This window comes from Oncorhynchus tshawytscha, linkage group LG09 (assembly GCF_018296145.1).
Source record: "Oncorhynchus tshawytscha isolate Ot180627B linkage group LG09, Otsh_v2.0, whole genome shotgun sequence".
In the NCBI taxonomy this organism is placed as follows: Eukaryota; Metazoa; Chordata; class Actinopteri; order Salmoniformes; family Salmonidae; genus Oncorhynchus; species Oncorhynchus tshawytscha.
Genome location: NC_056437.1, coordinates 71,014,668 through 71,035,856, shown reverse-complemented (window position 1 = coordinate 71,035,856; position 21,189 = coordinate 71,014,668). Strand labels below are relative to the sequence as shown.

The 21,189-nt window shown below is 42.6% G+C and overlaps 2 protein-coding genes and 1 pseudogene across 2 annotated transcripts; all 3 read right to left on the bottom strand.

Annotated features, from left to right (window-relative positions):
• Nucleotides 1–246: 246 nt before the first annotated feature.
• Nucleotides 247–2,810, bottom strand: LOC112258568 (keratin, type I cytoskeletal 13). Its single transcript, XM_024433009.2, is given in 8 exon segments — nt 247–469; nt 718–938; nt 1,038–1,163; nt 1,277–1,438; nt 1,650–1,806; nt 2,059–2,141; nt 2,255–2,311; nt 2,314–2,810. Coding segments are annotated over 8 exon segments (1,362 nt in total). The 5' UTR covers nt 2,755–2,810; the 3' UTR covers nt 247–354.
• Nucleotides 2,811–10,888: 8,078 nt separating this feature from the next.
• Nucleotides 10,889–14,044, bottom strand: LOC112258570 (keratin, type I cytoskeletal 50 kDa-like). The gene is made up of 7 exons (XM_024433010.2): nt 13,631–14,044; nt 12,433–12,515; nt 12,118–12,274; nt 11,858–12,022; nt 11,616–11,741; nt 11,272–11,495; nt 10,889–11,136 (listed from the first exon to the last, which is right to left on the bottom strand). The coding sequence occupies exons 1-7, from the start codon at nt 14,042–14,044 to the stop codon at nt 11,046–11,048; spliced, it is 1,260 nt and encodes a 419-aa protein (XP_024288778.1). The 3' UTR covers nt 10,889–11,045.
• A 386-nt stretch (nt 14,045–14,430) lies between these two features.
• Nucleotides 14,431–20,969, bottom strand: LOC112258571 (annotated as a pseudogene).
• Nucleotides 20,970–21,189: the final 220 nt, after the last annotated feature.

Here is a 21,189-nt window from a genome sequence, read left to right as displayed (position 1 = left end):
CCACTGTGTATGTATGTTTGCTTAACATCTACTTGCATCCCTAAACCCAACACTAGGTGACACCCGTACTTAGTAATCAGGCTAACACCAAGTTCCACCTTACCACTCACAACTGAAACTATTTAATGAAGTTGAATTAAATAGGCACAAATGAAATCATTCATGAAACCAAAGCAGACATTTGTGAAAAAACAATAGTATAATTTTAGCCTGTTATGAAGACAAAGTAATTGAACAAACAAAGGATTTCAGATGTATTAGTTTTTATTGGTGTTGCCTTCCAGATATGCACTGGATGTTTAGTGAGTCAGATAATCAGTTGTTATATTTCCTTCAGTACACTCATGTACTGCATCAGCGGCGTGCATAGGAAGAAGCTGAGGATTGGGTGGAGGAGACCACTTTCCCATCCACCACCTCTTCTACCACTGTGATGACCTTCCTGGTGCTGGTAGAGGAGGAGGAGACACTGTGGACCAAACAGAAAACACCAATGAGCACATAATTGACTGTACCCAACACAATATGGCAAGGTCTTACCTTGCAAGGTTTTGACATGATTCTACTGGTAGTGTACAAACTGGTGGGGCCACTGTTTTGCTTCTAAGAAAGTAAGTGAGTCTAGCCTGGAACCTGCTCAAAGTTTAGAATCAAAACACCCTTGATAGCCTAAGAATAACATTTGATGGACTAATAGAATAGGCTTGTTTGGCTCACCTTCTGGCCTCTCCGTCCAGCAGTCTCCTGTACTCAGCGATTTCCATCTCCAGCCTGGTCTTGATGTCCAGCAACATCTTGTATTCCTGGCCCTGGCGTTGCAAGTCAGCCCTGAGATTTACCAACTGTTCCTCCAAGCTAGTCACCTGCATCTGATAACCCGACAGCTGCATGGAGAAACGGTTCTTTGTCTCTGCGAGGGTATTTTCCATGGATGATTTCTATTGGAGAGAAATGAAGAGTTAAACAAAACATCAGGAAGTAGTTGTGCAAATTCATTGATGGGTGGCAGACATTGAAACATTCTTGAACAGTCTTACCATGCTTATTTGTGATTGCAGTTCGATTTCAAGACTCTGCAGTGTGCGTTTGACTTCTGAGATTTCAGATCTGGACGTTTGGATAACTTCTGTGCTGATTGCAACCTCCTTGTTCAGCGCCTCGGTCTGTGGAAAACACCATCCAAATAATGATTTTACATGAACAATTAAATTGATGGGACATTTGACATTGTGAACCTAAATTATGGATTCATTTTTATAATGACAAAAAGTATTACCTTGGCGTGGAACCAGCCCTCCAGTTCTCTGTTGTTCTTGGCAGCGACAGCCTCGTAGTGTTCGCGAATCTCAGCCATGACTTTGCTGAGGTCTTCCTGTGGTGCAGCGTCAACCTCCACATGGACCTGGCCGCTCATCTGGGCACGCATGGACAACAGCTCCTGCAGAAGGACAATGAAACAGATTTAGATCTGTAGGTCATCATCATGGTTCAGAAAGTGGTTCTAGATTTATTCAAATGTTTCTGGATTTAAATACATAGATTATGATGTATTACTTGCTCACAAAAATGTTGTACAGTAATGCCTGGCTGGATCTGTTATTTTAAGACCCGACACTATAGATAGGCTAGTATGGGAATCAGAACCCGACCTCCTCGTGGTTTCTCTTGAGGTAGACCAACTCCTCTCTCAGCCCCTCAATCTGCATGCTCAGGTCCTTCTTGGACATATTCAGCTCTTCCAGAACACACCTCAGCCCAGCGATGTCTGCTTCCACTGACTGACGCATGGACAGCTCGGTCTCATACCTACATAATAAAACATACAATGATTTACAGTGTACCAGTGTGTCTCAACTTGCTCTGTAATCATTGAACCTGAGCTATTTCACGGTGTGAGCTTTTTACATGACAGACGGCATCAATATTTTTATTTGTACACTAGACCGGAATCAGTCGGTCACTTTTCTGGTATTGAGTCAGTACTGGTATTCTGGTATTGAGACAATATTTGTCTGAGTGAGTGGACAAAAGATTTGCCAATTTGGTGAGTGAACTCACTTCATTCTGAAGTCTTCAGTGGCAAGCCTGGCATTGTCAATGCTTAGATGGACAGCACCATTCACACGGATGGCTTCCTGCATCTGAAAATAAAATGGATACTTTTGTTTTAAATTCTAAATAAAATACATAGTGCAAGTTTTTCAATATGTGGCATGAAATAAAAGTGTAACAGTACCAGCATACAAAAGCTTACCTTGGATTGGAGGTCTCTGATGATGACATGGGATGAACCATAGTCGCGAGCACTGGGGAGGCCTTGGCCTCGAGGAACTGGCGGATCTTCAGCTCCAGCTCAGCGTTGGCCTTCTCCAAGGTGTGAACTTTCGCCAGGTAGGTGGCCAGACGGTCGTTCAGGTTCTGCATGCAGAACTTCTCGTTGCCGATGACATGGCTGTCACTTCCTCCACCAGACATACTGAAGCTGGAGCCTCCACCGAAGCCAGCACCACCACCGAAACTGCCACCACCAGCAGAGAAGGACCTGGAGGCTCTGGCACTGGAGATGCGCACCCCAGAGCCACCTGCACCCCCATACACGCTGCCGGCCCTAATGCCACTGATGCGGCTGCCTCCACCAGACATGGACATGGACATGCCACCACCACCAGACATGGACATACGCGAGGAACCCATAGATGAGCCCTTCATGGAGCTGCTTGAGGAGGATCTGAAGCTGCTGCTGGAGAAGGACATGTTGATGGAGTCTGCTGAGGTCTTACTGCTCTAGCTGGAGAGAAGTGAGTGCAGAGCAGTGGGTCTAAGCTCCTTTTATGCTGTGAGAGGAGAGGAGGACACAGACGACACTTGAACTCAATACAGTAATTACATACTTTAAAAGGGCACGCCAGGCATGCCAAAGTTGTTAGGATTCAAATCTGTTGAGCCTACAAAAGCAATTGTTGATTTTAGGCAGTTCTTTCCATTGAATGTCACCAATGCAAAGTCATAGAATTATAATTTTTGACTGTTGAGAAACAGATGACATTTGAAAGTAATCACTAACTGTAGAACTGGTAGTTAGGATGACCTGACAGCCTTGAGGCCTAACTTGATCTTTAGACTACTACTAGGGTGAGACAAGGATGACACAGTTACTGTATGTGAGAACTCCACCTACATTAACAATCAATCATGTATTATTTCCAAATCATATCTATTGTACTGAACATGACACAACTTTTCTGTGAAGATTCAAGAGTAGAGTACAGAATTGGTTGACTTGTTTAACATTGTTTTACACTGTAAAGGAGTGTAAAGTAGACAGGATTTCAAAACCACTTATATATATATATTTTTTTTTTAATGTAAAAACTGTTTTGTGATATTCAATTGGTAGTTACAGTCTTGTTCCATTGCTGCAACTCCCGTACGGGCTCGGGAGAGGAAAAGGTCGAGAACCACACGTCTTCCGAAACACGGCCCTGCCAAGTCGTACTGCTTCTTCTTACATGTCACTCCTGCTCCCTCTTTCCGGCGCGCAACGTCACCGGTCTACTAACCACTGGTCCTGGCAACCATCATTGCAGAAACCTGCTTCCCATCATTAAGCACACCTGGACTTCATCACCACCCTGATTTCTCTCCTTTCATATAGCCCTTAGTACTCATGAATCATCAGGTAGTATTTTATTTCTCTCAAGTTCAGTATGCGGCTCATTTTTATTCTTTCATCATTTCATTATTAAACTCCCCTTCTACACCTGTTCTACTGGGTACGACCATGAAGGAGGTCCTCTGCATTCTCCACCGCCTCGTCACCACTAGCGAGGTTCTCCAAACCTCTGATGGAGGTCCTCCTACTACGGGTCGTCACAGTGACCTAGTCCCACAGCCTACCCAGCAGTCCGGCCAGGTCAGAGATACCTACTGTCCCTTCCGGAGAAGTATGACGGCACTCCATCGAAATGCCGTGGCTTCCTACTCTAATGCTCCCTCTATTTCGCCTATCAGATGGGAGCCCCCACCAGCGAGAGGTCCATAGTTGCCACGGTCATTTCCCTGCAGAACGGAAGGGCGTTGGAGTGGGTTATAGCCATCTGGGAGAGAGGAACTGCGTTCCTATGAGAGATTCATGGCTCTGTTCAGGGCGGTCTTAAACCATCCTCCAAAGGGCAGAGAGGAAGGTGAGGGACTTTTCCAACTCCAGCAGGATGCCCAGACCGCTGTGGAGTACGTCCTAATCCTTTGGACTGTGGCAACCTTGCCTCCTCCCTGAACTTAACTTCTTACCTGCACTCCTCTCCTTTTCCGGTCCAAGCCCTGGATATGCACAATTACGCACATCACAGCACCACTCACCCTCACCGTGGGACCCAAGCACCAGGAAAGCCTTTCCTTCCTCATCATCACTGCACCCGTAGACAAAGTCATCCTTGGCCTCCCGTGGCTCCAACTCCATAACCCCACCATCTTCTCGTCAAAGATGAGAATCACCACCTGGTGACCAGAATGCTGGAGGACCTACTTTCCCCCACCCTGTGATTCCACGTTGATGGAGAACCCTGTGAGTGTCCTCCTGCCCATGAATTGATCCTCCTGTATTGTTGGCCCAGTGTTTTGGGACGTAGATGTGGACATCTGCCAGACTCTAGAGAGGGAACCCGCTCCTGCCCTCCAGAGCACATCTACATCCCAACAGGGGTAAGAGATCAGCTGTTGACCTGGGCACACACATCTCTTGCCGCTGGACACCCAGGTATCACCTGCACCATCTAATCCCTTTCCGATAAATACTGGTGGCCTACTTTGGTGAAGGACGTCGCTCACTATGTCAACTGATGTTCGGTATCTACTCAATCCAAATCTCCCCGGCACGCTCCAGCAGGGACATTACTTCCCATGCCTCAGCAGCTTTGGTCACATCTGTCCATAGACTTTGTACGAATCCCCCCTTTCTGATGGTTTTACTATTATTCTGGTTGTTGACAGATTCTCTAAATCTTGCCGTTTTATCCCTCTCTCTGGTCTACCTTCTGGCACTATGGCCTTTTGGAGGACATCGTTTCCGACAGTGGTCCCCAATTCACGTTGCAGGTCTGGAAAGCCTTTATGGAGAAGCTGCGGGCCACGGTCAGCCTCACATCCGGGTACCGGCCTCAGTCGGTGGAGAGGACCAACCAGGAGCAGGGGAGGTTCTTAAGGAGTCACTGCCAGGACTGGCAGGCAGAGTGGGACTGGTTCCTTTCCTGGGTAGAATATGCCCAGAACTCACCTCGCCACTCCTCCACTGGGCTGACTCCCTTCCAGTGTGTCCTGGGATATCAGCCGGCCCTGGCTCCATGGACTCTGAGCCAGACCAAGGCCCCTGCAGGGGACAAGTGATTCTGGCACACAGAGGAGGTGTGGAACTCCACCCTCGTGAGGCTCCAGCGTGCCGTCTACCGTCAGAAGGATCAGGCGGACCACCACCGCAGCGAGGCTAACGTGTTCCATCCTTGTGATCGCTTCTGGCTCTCCACCAGGAACCTTCCCCGAGATGGTCGACCCTACAACAGTTTTAGTGGCATTGTCCCTTTTTATATATGTTCTTTTTAAAACACAGTAGAGGTCAACACTTTCAGTAGGATTATTAAAACAGAATAAGAGACCTGCCCTGCCGGAAGCTGAGCACCCGGGTTGGGGGGCCCTCAAGGTCCTCCGGAGGGTCAATCATTTTGACTTCTAAAGTCGTGGGGGTCGGCTCCAGTATCTGGTGGACTGTACGGTCCTGAGGAGTGCTCTGAGGAGTACCCAACATCATCCGGGATTTCCATCTCAGCCGTCCGGAACGGCCCACTCCTTGTGGCCAGATTTTTCCTATGGCTGGAGCCGCGCATCAGGGGTGGTACTGTCACGCCTACTCCTGCTCCCTCCCTTGATGTTGCCAGTTCACTAACCAATGGTCCTGGCAACCATTGCACAAAACTGGCAACCATTGCACACATCTGCTCCCCATTAAGCACACCTGGACTTCATCACCACCCTGATTACTCTCCCTTTTTATTTTACCTTTATTTAACTAGGCAAGTCAGTTAAGAACAAATTCTTATTTTCAATGACTGCCTAGTAACATTAACTGGGTTAACTGCCTGTTCAGGGGCAGAACGACAGATTTGTACCTTGTCAGCTCAGGGGTTGTCAGCTCGGGGGTTGTCAGCTCGGGGGTTTGAACTTACAACCTACCAGTTCCTAGTCCAACGTTCTAACCACTAGGCTACCCTACCGCCCCATTAGGCAGTATTGTTTTCTCTCACATTCAGTACACTTCTCATGTTTGTTCTTTTGTATCGTTTCATTATTAAACTCACCTTCTGCTCCTGCTTCCTGACTCCCTACGTATACGTTACATTACAGCAAGTCCTTATTAAAGTTTACTGTGATTTAAAAAAATATATATTATTATGTTTAGAACGGTTTTGTAAGGTTGGCCAAATATAATATTTTTTTAAGCACATTTCCTTACATTTCTGGAGTCGCGTGAGAACTCTGCCTTTTTAATTGAAATGCTCAAGTTAAGTAAGATTGTTTCTACCATATGCAATACCTAAACTACACTAAGAACCATATCTGATAAAATCGTAGTTTTCCACCAACAAGTGAAACTTCATGGGTTTGTTCCAATGAAAAAGAGGGTGACGCTAACTTGAAGCCAAAAACATCACACACCCTTTTTAGAGCTTTTGTATCATTCATCAAAGTTGGATATACTGTACCTGTTGTACAGGCTACACCTGAAGGAAAGCAACACAAGCATGACCTGTCTAATTCAAAGTATGCAAGGCAAGCTGAACTCGTAACAGTGTATAATACTAATGATGCTACAGAGAAAACATCCCTATTCATGAGAAATCATGTTGACAGAGGTGACAAACCAGTTTCTACACCTTCGTAACTAAGTTTTACAACCTCCAACAGAGAAAATGATTGTACACCAGAACACTAACATATGGTATCTCAGTGCCCTGCCGAGTTCAATGACATCAAACTGACAACATTTGGAAACAAAATTTGTCAAAAAAGCAGTAATTTTTGAAACATACGTGTAACGTTTTTTATTATTGCAATCTATATATAATTTTGACTATCTGCAAATCCTTAAATGGTGATTAGCATAATGTTTTATCTCAATGTATTCAATATCCAAATAAAGAGTATGTCAGTAACCTAATACCCATTAACCATTTCTCTGTAGATCCAAAAGTATCTACATTTGACTGTGGAGCTCAAAAAGGTCATTTATAGATGATTTGGTGTGTGAAAAATGCTCATATCAGTACCATAACTTGAATGGGATTATTGACACAAATGCTAAAATGTTAGCATTTGGAAACGGTGCCAGGGAAATTGCAGTGGCTTGTGAAAGTATTCACCCCCTTTGGCATTTTTCCTATTTTGTTGCCTTACAACCCTGGAATTATAATAGATTTTGGGGGGGGTTTGTATCATTTTATTTATACAACATGCCTACCACCTTGAAGATGCAAAATATTTTTTATTGTGAAACAAACAAGAAATTAGACAAAACAAAACAGAAAACTTGAGCGTGCATAATTCACCCCCCAAAGTCAATACTTTGTAGAGCCACCTTTTGCAGCAATTACAGCTACAAGTCTCTTAAGGTATGTCTCTATAACCTTGCCACATCTAGCCACTGTGATTTTTGCACATTCTTCAAGGCAAAACTGCTCCATCTCCTTCAAGTTGGAGGGGTTACGCTGGTGTACAGCAATCTTTAAGTCATACCACAGATTCTCAATTAGATTGAGATCCGGGCTTTGACTAGGCCATTCCAAGACATTTAAATGTTTCCCCTTCAACCACTCGAGCGTTGCTTTAGCAGTATGCTTAGGGTCATTGTCCTGCTGGAAGGTGAACCTCCATCCCAATCTCAAATCTCTGGAAGACTGAAACAGGTTTCCCTCAAGAATTTCCCTGTATTTAGCGCCATCCATCACTCCTTCAATTCTGACCAGTTTCCCAGTCCCTGCCGATGAAAAACATACCCAGAGCATGATGCTGCCACCACCAATGCTTCACTGTGGGGAAGTGTTCTCGGGGTGATGAGAAGCGCTGGGTTTGCACCAGACATAGCATTTTCCTTGATGGCCAAAAAACTAAATTTTAGTCTCACCTGACCAGAGTACCTTCTTCCATATGTTTGGGGAGTCTCTCACATGCTTTTTGGCAAATACCAAACATGTTTGCTTATTTTTTTCTTTGAGCAATTACTTTTTTTCTGGCCACTAATCTGTAAAACCCAGCTCCGTGGAGTGTACAGCTTAAAGTGGTCCATGGGCAGATACTCCAATCTCTGCTGTGGAGCTTTGCAGCTCCTTCAGGGTTATCTTTGGTCTCTTTGTTGCCTCTGTTGCCTCTCTGATTAATGCCCTCCTTGCCTGGTTCTTCATGGTCTTCATGGTGCCGCTTGCTTGGGGGTGCCCTTTGCTTAGCGGTGTTGCAGACTCTGGGGCCTTTCAGAACAGGTGTATATATATACTGAGATCATGTGACAGATATTTTTTTCTTTTCACTTTGTGTATGTCCATTACATGAAATCGAAATAAAAATCCATTTAAATTACAGGTTGTAATGCAACAAAATAGGAAAAATGCCAAGGGTGGTGTACTTTTGCAAGGCACTGTAAACCAAAGCATGTATTGTTGTCATACCTTGTCCATAGACTGCTTACAGAGTAAAGAAACCAATATGCAATTTTGTATTTTGGGTTAACTATCCCTTTATCCCAGGGGCCAGGGCCCAACCTGGAGTTAGCCGACAAGCCAAACTCTAATGTGCTTACTTGAATCTGTGACCACTGCGAGTTCAATTCAAACATCATGACAGTTGAAGGGCACCATGCTAAAAATGGCAGTTTAGTGAAAGCTAAAGTTAGCTAATTTAGGTAGATAGGTAGTTAACTGTAGTCATATTACTTGCTTTGCCATGTTTTATGGTCCTTTCATACAAGCTACCGTCATCTTGTTCTGAAAAACATTTAATAAATTAAGCCATTAAGCTTTGTTGAATCAAGCTGGCTAGCTTTGTAATGTTAGCTTAATAAGCTAAGTTAGACCCATACTCGAGGAGAAAATATATGTGACGTAGAGCAAACCTAAAGAATAAAAACTCAATGTCAATTTTTCTAAAAGTAAAGCCATCAAACTGAGTGAACTCAAATAATTGTTCAATCTCTTTGACTGAGTATTGGAAAGGGGCTAGCTAGCTAGCTAGCTTACTGTAGGCCAACAAACCTACAGCAGGCTTATAGCCCTGCTCATCAATTTCTAGTTGAATGCATGCACCAAATGTGTCTGTGGTAAGCCAACACAAATACAGGCTTCAAGTTTTACTAGATAGCCATTGATATTCTTCTCATTGTTGTAATTAGAGACCTCCTTACTTTGGTAATTTGTTATATACCACAGATGATTGTTTCTGTCAGTGGCCTCCCCTGGAGCCTAGATCGCACATTAAAGTAAATATAAAGAAATCCACCTCAAACAGACATTTAAAAAATGCTTGCTATTTCCTCATAGAGTAGCTGGCCAATCAGCAGTCTACTCGCATGACTATTTTTAATGACCGGTATAAGCCCACACCATTCTCTTGCTGGGTTACGACCACACGCTTCCTACACAGAAAAGATGCTTTTTAATATACTTAATACAAAAAATTGGAAAGAAAACTATTTCACTAATGAATTATATTATATTTCATAGAAATCTGGAAACACTGGACAGTTACTCTAAAGGTGACTGTCACAGTTTCACAGAGTTTCAGAATCTCTTGAAGTTTACCAGACCAGAGCAGTAAAGCTCTTCAACTCAGTAGGCTAGAAAGGCCTAAAATAATACAACACAACTTCATTGTCCGTAGTGACAGCAAACAACAGGAATTTGAATTCTGCTCTCTGCATTTCTCAACCCTCCACACACATCATACAGACACACAGTTGAGAGGAGCACAGGGTCAAGCTGCAGTGCAGCACCCCTGGATGGTGAGCATGTTGTGGGGTGAAGGTACGGTAGAGGATTATTGTTAGGATATGAACCCAGCAGCCCTCCAGTTGCTGGGTTAATTCAGTTTATTCCAGCGCCCGGCCTTGGATTTGAACTGTTGGGCTACTTACAACCCAACAAAATGTTTTGCTCCAAGTTACACTATCCATGCCAGAAAAATAAAACTGAATCACATTCATATCCTACGAGGCAGATGGTTTTCTATTTGAAGCCCTCTGCCATAGAAATGATGGAACTGCATTACTATGTCATGGCAGAAGAGGGCAGCATTGCCTCTGATTAAACAGTATGACACCACATACAATAGGGAGCAAAAAAATTGCAGTTTAAAAAAAAAATGCAATGTTGGGCCAGAGAATGCTGGTGGAAGGAGCATTAGAAGGTCAGGTTCATTGTAATGGCTGGAATGGAATACATGGAATGGAGTCAAACATGTGGTTTCTATGAATTTTATGTGTTTAATACGGTTCTGTTTATTCCATTCCAGCCATTACAATGAACCCATCCTCCTATAGGTCATCCCACCAGCCTCCTCTGGTGTAGACCTTTGCCATTTTTCAGTGAAATCGACTTGATCAATTATGTTCGTGCATATTATGTTAGGATCTAGGCTCATCTGTTTGGCATAGCCTAACTCTAAAGAGTATGCTATACTGTATAAAAAATAACAATTTGTCAATAGAGATCATGATACAGCCTACTCAACTATTCAAAACAGCAATAGAATCAATCTTGGCCTAATTGCCTCAACTATGTTGTCGATAGCTTTAATTTTATAAAATGATTCAGTCAAATCAAAACAAAAATGAAACAAAAGTTTTAGGGCTTAGTTTTAATGACAAATCTCTCTGAAGGTATCAGAGGACATATATAAATCCCAAGATACAAGTTTACACAACCCAATTGAATCACAGCTTCTGAGAAAGGTTGACAGTAGGAATCAGCGGGATCGTGTTCTGTTCTGTGAATTCCCCGTTTTAAGATGTCTCACTTGGTCTTGGTCTCACTGATCACCTTGCCGTCAACACTTTCCAAGATGATAGTCACCACCTTGTGTGTTTTGGTGGCTGTCGAGACACTGCAAGGTCAGAGACAGCATTGTCAGGTACACTTACTTTGGCTCAATTTTTTTTTTGCCATACAATCTTTACTTCAATTGAATGTAATACTTTGGAAGATTTGTGCGGGATGAGGTGTAGAAGCACAGGCTCACCTGCTTGTCATTTCTCCGTCCAGCAGTCTCCTGTACTCAGTGATCTCCATCTCCAGCCTGGTTTTGATGTCCAGCAGAATCTGATATTCCTGTCCCTGGCGCTCCAAGTCACCACGTATCTGACCAAGATGGCCCTCTAAGCTGGTCACCTGCATCTGATAACTCAATAGCATATTGGCATAGCGGTTCTGTGTGTCAGCCAGGGTGCCCTCCAGGGAAGCTTTCTATTTGATAAGAATAGGGAAAAGAGAAATTAATAGGTGCTGCGACATACTGTAGAAGATTGGTGGTTAATAAACCTAAAAAATACAAATTCAACTTGGTGTTTCTTTAGTTCATCTCACCATGCTGAGTTCAGATTGGAATTTGATTTCTAGACTTTGCATTATGCGTTTAACTTCAGTGATTTTAGATTGGGATGATTGGACGGTCTCTGTGCTGCAGGCGACAGTTTTCTGGATTTCTTCTGTCTGTAAAGGACAGAAAGGGCATAGTAAGCTATCAAACTCACTGAAGAAACATTTGAAACAATTAGTTAACAAATGTATCATATCATTGGTCAAAATGAAAAGATCTGGTATTGTACCTTTGCATTGAACCAGCTCTCCAGTTCTTTTTGGTTCTTGGCAGTAACAGCATTGTAGTGCTCACGGATCTCAGCCATGACTTTGGTGAGGTCTTCCTGTGGGGCAGCATCAACCTCCACGTTGACCGTCTGATTAACCACCTGCGCCCGAAGGGCCTTGACCTCCTGAAGAAGAAATAACAGAAGACTAAGTGTCAACCTCCCCTCCCCAGCTTAGAAGCTTTGATGACTTGGTACTTAGTACAATCATTCAGGCACACCTCCTTGTGGTTCTTCTTGAGGTGGACCAACTCCTCCTTCAGCTCCTCAACCGCCATCTCCAGGTTGGATCCTCCAATGGTCAGCTCATCCCTCACCCGCCTCAGCCCAGCAATATCAGCCTCCACACATTGCGTCATAGCCAGCTCATTCTCATACCTGTGCAACATCAAAACACCAACAGGTTGCCTTTTTGTTTGGCAACATCTGTACTATACTTCATGTACCACACCTTTTTCCCCATTTTCATAGAGGTTGCATTAATGGATAGTTGCTGATGTATTTTACAACTATACCACAGTCATTCTCACACTCACTTGACTTGAAAGTCATCTGCTGCCAACTTAGCATTGTTAATAGCCAGGTAGAATCCTCCATTCATATGAGTGGCATCAAAGATCTGAAAGGGGGCACAGAGGAATGTCACTGTCACAATGGTATAGAAAGAAGATGGGTACAATGCCAATCACAAATGTTGGGATAAATGTAAAGAATAATTGGCAAGAAATTTAATCTGGATCACAACTGTACAGAGATTTACAAAAACCTACTGTAAAATAAACAGAAACTATTCTGAAATCTGCTAATATGGGTTGCATGGGATGCAAAAAAGAGAGAACACCTTCAATTTGACATGAAACAGGCTCAGGTAGCCTGTCTTCACGCTTGTTTTACAGTGCCTGGTGTTATTTGGATAATTTTCAAAAGTTTAACAACACAGAATGAGAACCAGTTATATGTTACCCCCTAAGGCATGGCCAATTTTATTTCTTGAGCGGATGGTCAGAGGGCTGGAACCTAATTATAAATCTTTTATACTCTGCAAATTGACGTAAGAAGCCAGAACAGACAAAACATAACCATTTCAAACCTTGATTACATTGGTACATGATCACATACTGTATACCTCTCTGTTTATGAGTGGAAATTCTTGGGAATAGCTTTCCTAAATAAAAAATGTAGGTGAATTCCTAGAGATTTTTAAGTATTTTATGTCCAAAAATGAAGAAAAGAAAGTATCCCTTACCAAATAAACCCTTTTTTAATATGTCTATAGGCCTCAGGGAAACTCAGTTTGGATCACAGGAGGCTGGAGGCTCATAATAATGGCATTGGAAAACCTTGGGTTTGATGTATTCGATACCATTCCACTCCAGTAACATGAGTCTGTTCTTCCCAATTAAGGTGCCACCAACCTCCTGTGGTTTAGATGAGGCGCAGAGTGAGTGGAAACAGAAAAAAAAATGGCTTTAAATTTATCCATTGATGTCAATGAACACTATTCAAATTGATTAAAACAAAATGGATGTATCCAAGCAACAGTCTTTTCTGAATGCTTATTATTTTGTATCTAAAGGGAGCACAGAGGGCATGACGACACTCCCACCATTATACTGACACTAAAGCCCCATTTTCTAAACCTCTTCCACATTCCCTCTACCATTCCCTTCACAACAGTCTGACTCTGTTCAATAGAAGCTACCTGTTTAGCAGAGGATTGTTTGGGGGCCTTACCTGGTTTTGGAGTTTGCTGATGACGACTTTGAAGGCAGTGCAGTCATGAGTCTCAGGTGTGGCTTTTTTCTCCAGGGTCTGGTGGATCTTCACCTCCAGATCAGCGTTGGCCTTCTCTAGGGAGCGGACCTTGTCCAGGTAGGAGGCTAGGCGATCATTCAGATTCTGCATGGTGGCCTTCTTATTTCCGTTCAGGTAGACAGCGTCGGCTAGGTTGGAGCTGCCACCAGACTCACTGTCAGCAGAGAAGGTGCTGGAGGCACTGGAGATGCGCACCCCGGACCCACCTGCACCCCCGTACACGCTGCCGCCCCTCATGGCGCTGATGTGTCTACCTCCACTAGACATGGACATGTGGCGAAAGGAGCCCATAGATGCAGAGGACATGAAGCTGTTGCTGGAGAAGGAGGTCATGGTGGCAGAAGTTGCTGTCTGGTCTGAGTAGAGAAGAGTGAGTGAAGAGTCATTGGACACAGGCCTTTTTATGCTACGAAATGAGGGAGAGGCGAGGGGGCTCTACCCAGATGACATATGGTGAAATCACTCCAACCTTAGCCAAAAGCTAATGAAAACAAATCAAATTAACAGGCTCACTAATCAGGTATGGGCAGGAGAGCCAACACAAAATCTGTGGAATCTAACCTGTTTCATGATAAAATCATGACTTTCTTAGGACTTGCATCTTTGGCCAAACAGGTACTATTGTTTGGTGCAGGTAGTAGGCTACTTATCTTAAGGGCTTGGGGGGATGTCCTGTATCTGGGTGAGTCTGGGCATCTTTTTCTTGATAGACAGGTTAAGCGACAATGTGAGTTGATACCAGTCCACCTTTTGTGCCCTTTAGTGCCTCCAATGTCCCCCAAAGGTCAATTCACAATAATCCTCCAGCTCTGTGCAATACTCCCTTGAGTGATCTAGATCATTTTTGTAAGAAATATTGATGTTACTGAACATTGTTCAAGACAAAATCAGAAAGAAGAATGAAGCTTGAATGTGTTCTTAAAAACAGTATGATTAATGTCTTCTGCTTATTTAACAGACATTCCAGTGCACATCATTGATCAAATATTTTTCAATTGACGGCGCAGCACTTAATCCAAATTATAAAAAATTATATTGTGGACATTTTCTTCGACAAAAGTAACACAGAAGTCGTACTTTGAGGTATACTGTCAACTAACAGTCAACACACACAGGATTCTAAATGAACATTTTTCATTAATGTTTGCTTACTACTGGTAAAGTTGGCAGTTTGTTAGCTAGCTATCTAGCTAATGATATAACATGATGACAACAAGGTTATTTACAAGTAGTTTCAGAACGACTGTGACATGATTTATATACTGGATGTAAAATGCAGTCCGGTCAATCCACGACAGAAAGAAAAAAACATTGTGTCGGTAATACAGTCATAAAGTTTTAACGGTATGGGCTAGAAACAAGGCGTTTTCTTTAAGTAATGGTACAATGGTGGTTACGAATATATCCTCAGTGTTTTGTCTATGGCACTCAGAGGCTACCGTACAGAGAAGCATAATCATTAATCAATCTGCCATCCAGGACTTCTATACCAGGCGCTGTCAGAGGAAGGCCCAAAAAATTGCCAAAGACTCCAGCCACCCTAGTCACAGACTGATCTCTCTGCTACCGCACTGCTCCGTTACCGGAGCGCCAAGTCTAGGTCCAAAAGGCTTCTTAACAGCTTCTAGCCCCAAGAGATAAGACTCCTGAACAGCTAATCAAATGGCTACCCAGTCTATTTGCCTTGTCCCCTCCCCCACCCCATTTTATGCTGCTACTCTCTGTTTATTACCCATGAATAGTCAGCATACCTCCACCTAAATGTAAATATTACCTCAATTACTTCGACCAACCGGTGCCCCCGCACATTGACTCTGTACCGGTACCCCTGTATATAGTCTCGCTACTGTTATTTTATTGTTGCTCCTTAATTATTTGTTATTTTTCACATTTATATTTTATTTTTTATTTTTTTAAACTTTTATTTATTCATTTTTGACTTCAGTTTATTTTATGAAATACTTTCTTAATACCTTTTTTTCTTAAAACTGCAATCCCCCCCCAAATTTCACCCAACCTCAACTCAATTGAGATGGTTTGGGAAGAGTTGGACCACAGACTGAAGGAAAAGCAGCCAACGAGTGCTCAGCATATGTGGGAACTCCTTCAAGACTGTTGGAAAAGCATTCCAGGTGACTACCTCATGAAGCTGGTTGAGAGAATGCCAAGAGTCATCAAGGCAAAGGGTGGCTACTTTGATGAATCTAACATGTAAAATACATTTTGATATTTTTAACCCTTTTTTGTTTTCTACATGATTCCATATGTGATATTTCATAGTTTTGAACTCTTCAGTAGTATTCTACAATGTAGAAAAACCCTTGAATGCGTAGGTGTGTCCAAACTTTGGACTGGTTCTGTAAGAACAGACAGTACGTATTTGCACTCTTTTGCACTTGTTTTACCAGTCTCAACATATCGCCCTAGGCCTAATGTATATATCAAGATGTTCAATCAATGATATTTACAGTGTTGGAAAAAGTACCCAATCGTCATACTTGAGTAAAATTAAAGATACCTTAATAGAAAATGGGTCATCCAGTAAAATCCTACTTGAATAAAAGTGTAAAAGTATTTGGTTTAAAATATACTTAAGTAACAAAAGTAAATTTAATTGCAAAAATATACTTAAGTATCAAAAGTAAAAGTATAAATCATTTCAAATTCCTTCTGTTAAGAGAACCAGATGGCACGATTTTCCTGTTGTGTTTTACAGATAGCCAGAGGCACATCATTTACAAACAAACCATTTGTGTTTAGTGAGTCAGCCAAATTAGAGGCAGTAGGGATGACCAGAGATGTTCTATTGATAAGTGTGTGAATTGGGCAATTTTCCTGTCCTGCTAAGTACTTTTGAGTGTCAGGGAAATATATGGAGTAAAAAGTACATTCTTTTCTTCAGGAATGTGGTAGAGTAAAAGTCAAAGTTGATAGAAATATAAGTTGTAAAGTGAAGTACCGGTACCTCAAAAAAATACTTATGTGGTACTTCAAAGTATTTTTACTTAAGTATTTTTACACAACTGGATATTTACCAAATAACATGTTGAAGAAAGCCTGAAAATTCAAGAATCTAGTAGAGAAACTAGACTATCAATTTAGAATGTTCTTGACCAGTCCACTGTAACACTCTCCAGATTATATTTGCTGTCAGTTGACTGTTACACCTCCCAACAATCAATCATTTCTTTTGGACATTGTAACAGGAGAGGTTTCTATTTATTAAAATCCCTATGCTAGTCTTATGAATATTTTAATGTGGTAATTTCAGTGCTGTTTTTGCTGACAGAAAATGTATCCCTTCATGAAAAGAGATTTCACGGAAATGAATTTATTGGTTTATGGCATAATTTACAAAATATTTTAATTTATGTATATAATTATAACTTTTGTTGGAACTGCATGTTTGTCAAATAAAGCAAAATGTGTAATTGTGAACTGAACTATTGATTTAAAAAAATATATGTTTTAAATTCCAAATCGGTTGTCTGCAGCATGCAGTACAGGAAGTCTGTGGCATGTGCCAAACTCACTTACAGGACCATACATATTTTCTGACTAAACTGAAGACTTACTTGTTACCTTACTTATTCTGGGTGCCTGGCAGCTGAGATTGCATTCAAGGCCCAATGCAGCCGTTTTTATATCACTATCAAATAATTTCTGGTTAACAATTAAGTACCTCACTGTGATTGTTTTCAATTAAAATTGTCCAAAAGAAACAAACATTTTGCTAGACTGTCTGGGAGTGGTCTGACTGGGGAGGGGAAGACTGAAAATGAAATGTTATTGGCAGAGAGATTTGGAACTCTCTTTCTTATGAATCTAATGACTAATTATTAGTGATGTCACCAGGTCGGCCAAAACTCCTTTCCACTAAAAACAGGCTGACATTTCAGGCGGTCTTTTCAAACAGCTCTTACACTAAAAGGCCATTATAATAATTTTCACAATTTTACAGTATTATTCCAAACTCATAGTGTGGAAATATATATAAAACACTGGAACATCGCATTTTGACTGCAATGGGCCTTTAATAACAGTAAATGATCCAAATTTACCAAGGGCAAGAAACGTGGTGTTTGTGACATTTTAGAATTGGTATTGACCATCTCGATGGCAACCACAGCAGTCAAAATTGTCACTACTTTATAGGAAACAGTTTTGATGTAAACATTTTTTTTTAAATAAAAAAGCGCAAGAGACAAAAATGTACTTTCATCACCTCGGATCACTTTTATTTCTTAATCGCTCTGAGCAAGGTTGACAGCAGACATCAGGGGGGTTGTGTTCTGTTCTGTGTGGCTCCCAATTCAAGATTTATCCTCATCCATGATCTCTTGTACAGCGTCTGAGTTGGTGCTGACCACCTCGCCTTCAACAATCTCCTGCACATAGGTTACCACCTTCTGCAAAAAGGTATTAGTGGTGGTGACGGTTGAGGGACTGTGGAGGCAGAGACAATATAGTTAGAAAGGCCTACCTTGGCTCAATTATTTTTGACACACACATTTCAAGACCATTGTTTTTTAATGATTTATGTAAAGATCCAGGCTCACCTGGAAAACTCTCCTTCTAGCAGTCTCCTGTACTCAGCGATCTCCATCTCCAATCTGGTCTTGATGTCCAGTAGCATTCTGTACTGTTGGCCCTGGCGGTCCAGGTCAGCACGAAGATGACCAAGCTGGTCCTCCAGGCTGGTCACCTGCCTCTGATAGCCAGCTAGCATGTTGGCATAGCGACTCTGTGTTTCAGCCAGGGTGCCTTCCAGAGATGCTTTCTGACAGGAATAAGTAAGTAAGAAAGAAAGAGATACCGACAGACAGACAGACAGACAGACAGACAGACAGACAGACAGACAGACAGACAGACAGACAGACAGACAGACAGACAGACAGATTTTTTTTATCTCACCATGCTGAGTTGGGATTGGAGTTCGATTTCTAGACTTTGCAGTGTGCGGTTAACTTCAGTGATTTCAGATCTGGATGATTGGAGGGTCTCTGTGCTGACTGCCACGACATTGTTGATTTCTTCTGACTGTGAATGAAAGACATTATACCGTAGGGGGTCATTACTGATTACATTCACTGAAGACTATAACTGGAAAGCATAAACATGTTATTGGCCAAAAAGAAAGGATGCAGTATAACCTTGGCATTGAACCAGCCCTCCAGATCTTTACAGTTCTTGTTAGCGACGGCCTCGTAGTGGTCGCGGATTTCAGCCATGACTTTGGTGAGGTCTTCCTGTGGTGCAGCGTCCACCTCCACGTTGACCTGGCCGCTCATCTGATTATGCATGGCCAAGAGGTCCTGGGAACAAAGCATTAACATCTGGTCAGTATTCAATCCTGTGCGTCATCATCACATAGTAGCCTAATGTTGATTCATAGCAACGTTCATCCCATAGCCTCTGCTTGAGGTCTTTGTCAAACCCACCTCCTCGTGGTTCATCTTGAGGTGGGTCAACTCCTCTCTAAGCCCCTCAATCTGCATCTCCAGGTCAGATCTGGCCAATGTCAGCTCGGCCAGCACCCTCCTCAGCCCACTGATGTCGGCCTCCACAGCCTGCCTCATACCTTAGTAACATTAATGCATCAACAAGGTTCTTAGTTCTAACTTTTTCTGTTTGTCTAAATTAGTGATTGATTTCAACGTTATTGTATAATACATTTTGAGAATAATCTATCTAGGCACAACATGAAAGTTATTATTATTCTCAGACTCACTTTGCTTGAAAGTCATCTGTGGCCAGCTTAGCGTTGTCAATGGCCAGGTAGATTCCTCCATTCAAATGAGTGGCATCAACGATCTGAAAGAGGGCACAGAGGTATGTCTCCGATTTTTATGGGTGGATTACTGAGATCAGATTTCACATAGACATTTGTCTGTGGACCAGAAGCATTGTTTGGCAGTGTGTAGTGGGTGTAGTGGTGTGTATCCAACGTCAAGAGAACAGAGCTCTGTAAATACACCACAGTGAAAGCTTCACAATGGAATAGAAGACAGCGGAGGGCAAAATGGCACTTCCAAATAGCTGCGATCATCTGATGGAAAGTTGATCACTATAGGTCAAAAAATAGGAAAAATCTATTGTGAAAGAGGCATTTCTATGTAGGCTTTGTGGTTGCACTGGACAAAAATGTATCTGCTTACATGCAACTGATAATGACAAAATACATTATTTTCTTCTTTTTTTTAAGCATGTTAGCAAAACTAGCTATAATGCACATACTGACAGCTGAACTAAAATATGAAAATCGTACATTTATTCCTCAGGTAAATATTGAGGTCTCCCTTTCTAAATACACCCTCATCCTTAGTGAAAACGTCTTGCCTCTGCGGAGCTCTGTTTGGGTGTGGCTCGAGACACAAGACAAAAAAAACTCCATACGGGAAACTTTGTCTGGAATATCTTTCAGCTGATGCAGCTCATATTTACAGACATTGGGCGTTATTGGGACAAGTAGTCAAAATCTGAGCAACTGCCCATTCCTAAAAAAAAATGACTGCACCCCTCTACAACAACACCCGTAAAAATAAATAAACCATTATGTTGTTCTGCCAACAGAATTTTCTTTTTTAGTTTGTCATTGAAAAAACCCAGTGTGCATTTGCTTTAAACTGACCTCTCATTTTCCTATGGACTTTACACTAATCTGTCTTCCTATGTACAATGTTACTTCTTTGCTATATACTACTTTCTGCCAGATGTTCATTTTATATTATCTAAGCCTGGAATTGGTGGCCTTACCCTGTCTTGGAGTTCATGGATGGTAACCTTGAAGGCAGTCCAGTCATGAAATTCTGTCTTGGTCAAGGCCTCCAGGAACATGCAGATCTTATGCTCCAGATCAGCGTTGGCCTTCTCCAGGGAGCGGACCTTGTCCAGGTAGGAGGACAGACGGTCGTTCAGGTTCTGCATGGTGGCCTTCTTGTTCTCGTTCACATCGACAGAGTCAGACACGTTGAAGCCACCAGCCCCACCACCCATGCCAAAACCACCACCAGCAGAGTAAGTGTTAGAGGCATTGGAGATGCGCACCCCGGAGCCACCCGCATCCCTGTACACGCTGCCGGCCCCCATGGCGCTGATCTGTCCACCTCCCATGCTACCACTGGAATAGCGAGGATAGCCCATTCTCATGGATCCACCAGAGGCCACAAAGCTACGGTTTGAGAAGGAGGTCATGGTGACTGAGGCTGCTGTCGTACTGCTCTGGCTGGAGGGGAATGAGTGCAGAGCGGTTGGACACTTCTCCTTTTATGCCAGACAATGAGGGAGGGAGAGGGGGGTTTGAGGTTTATACACAGGTGAATGTGTGGAAAATTCCATCCATACAGCACAAGACCGGTAACTCAGGGAAAAAAATAAGAAACGTGTCAATAAAGCAGGTAGGTAGGGGCATAGAGATAGTAGTATACCCTAGTCTGGGTAGCAGTCTTTTTAACTAACATTCCACTCCTTGCTACTCC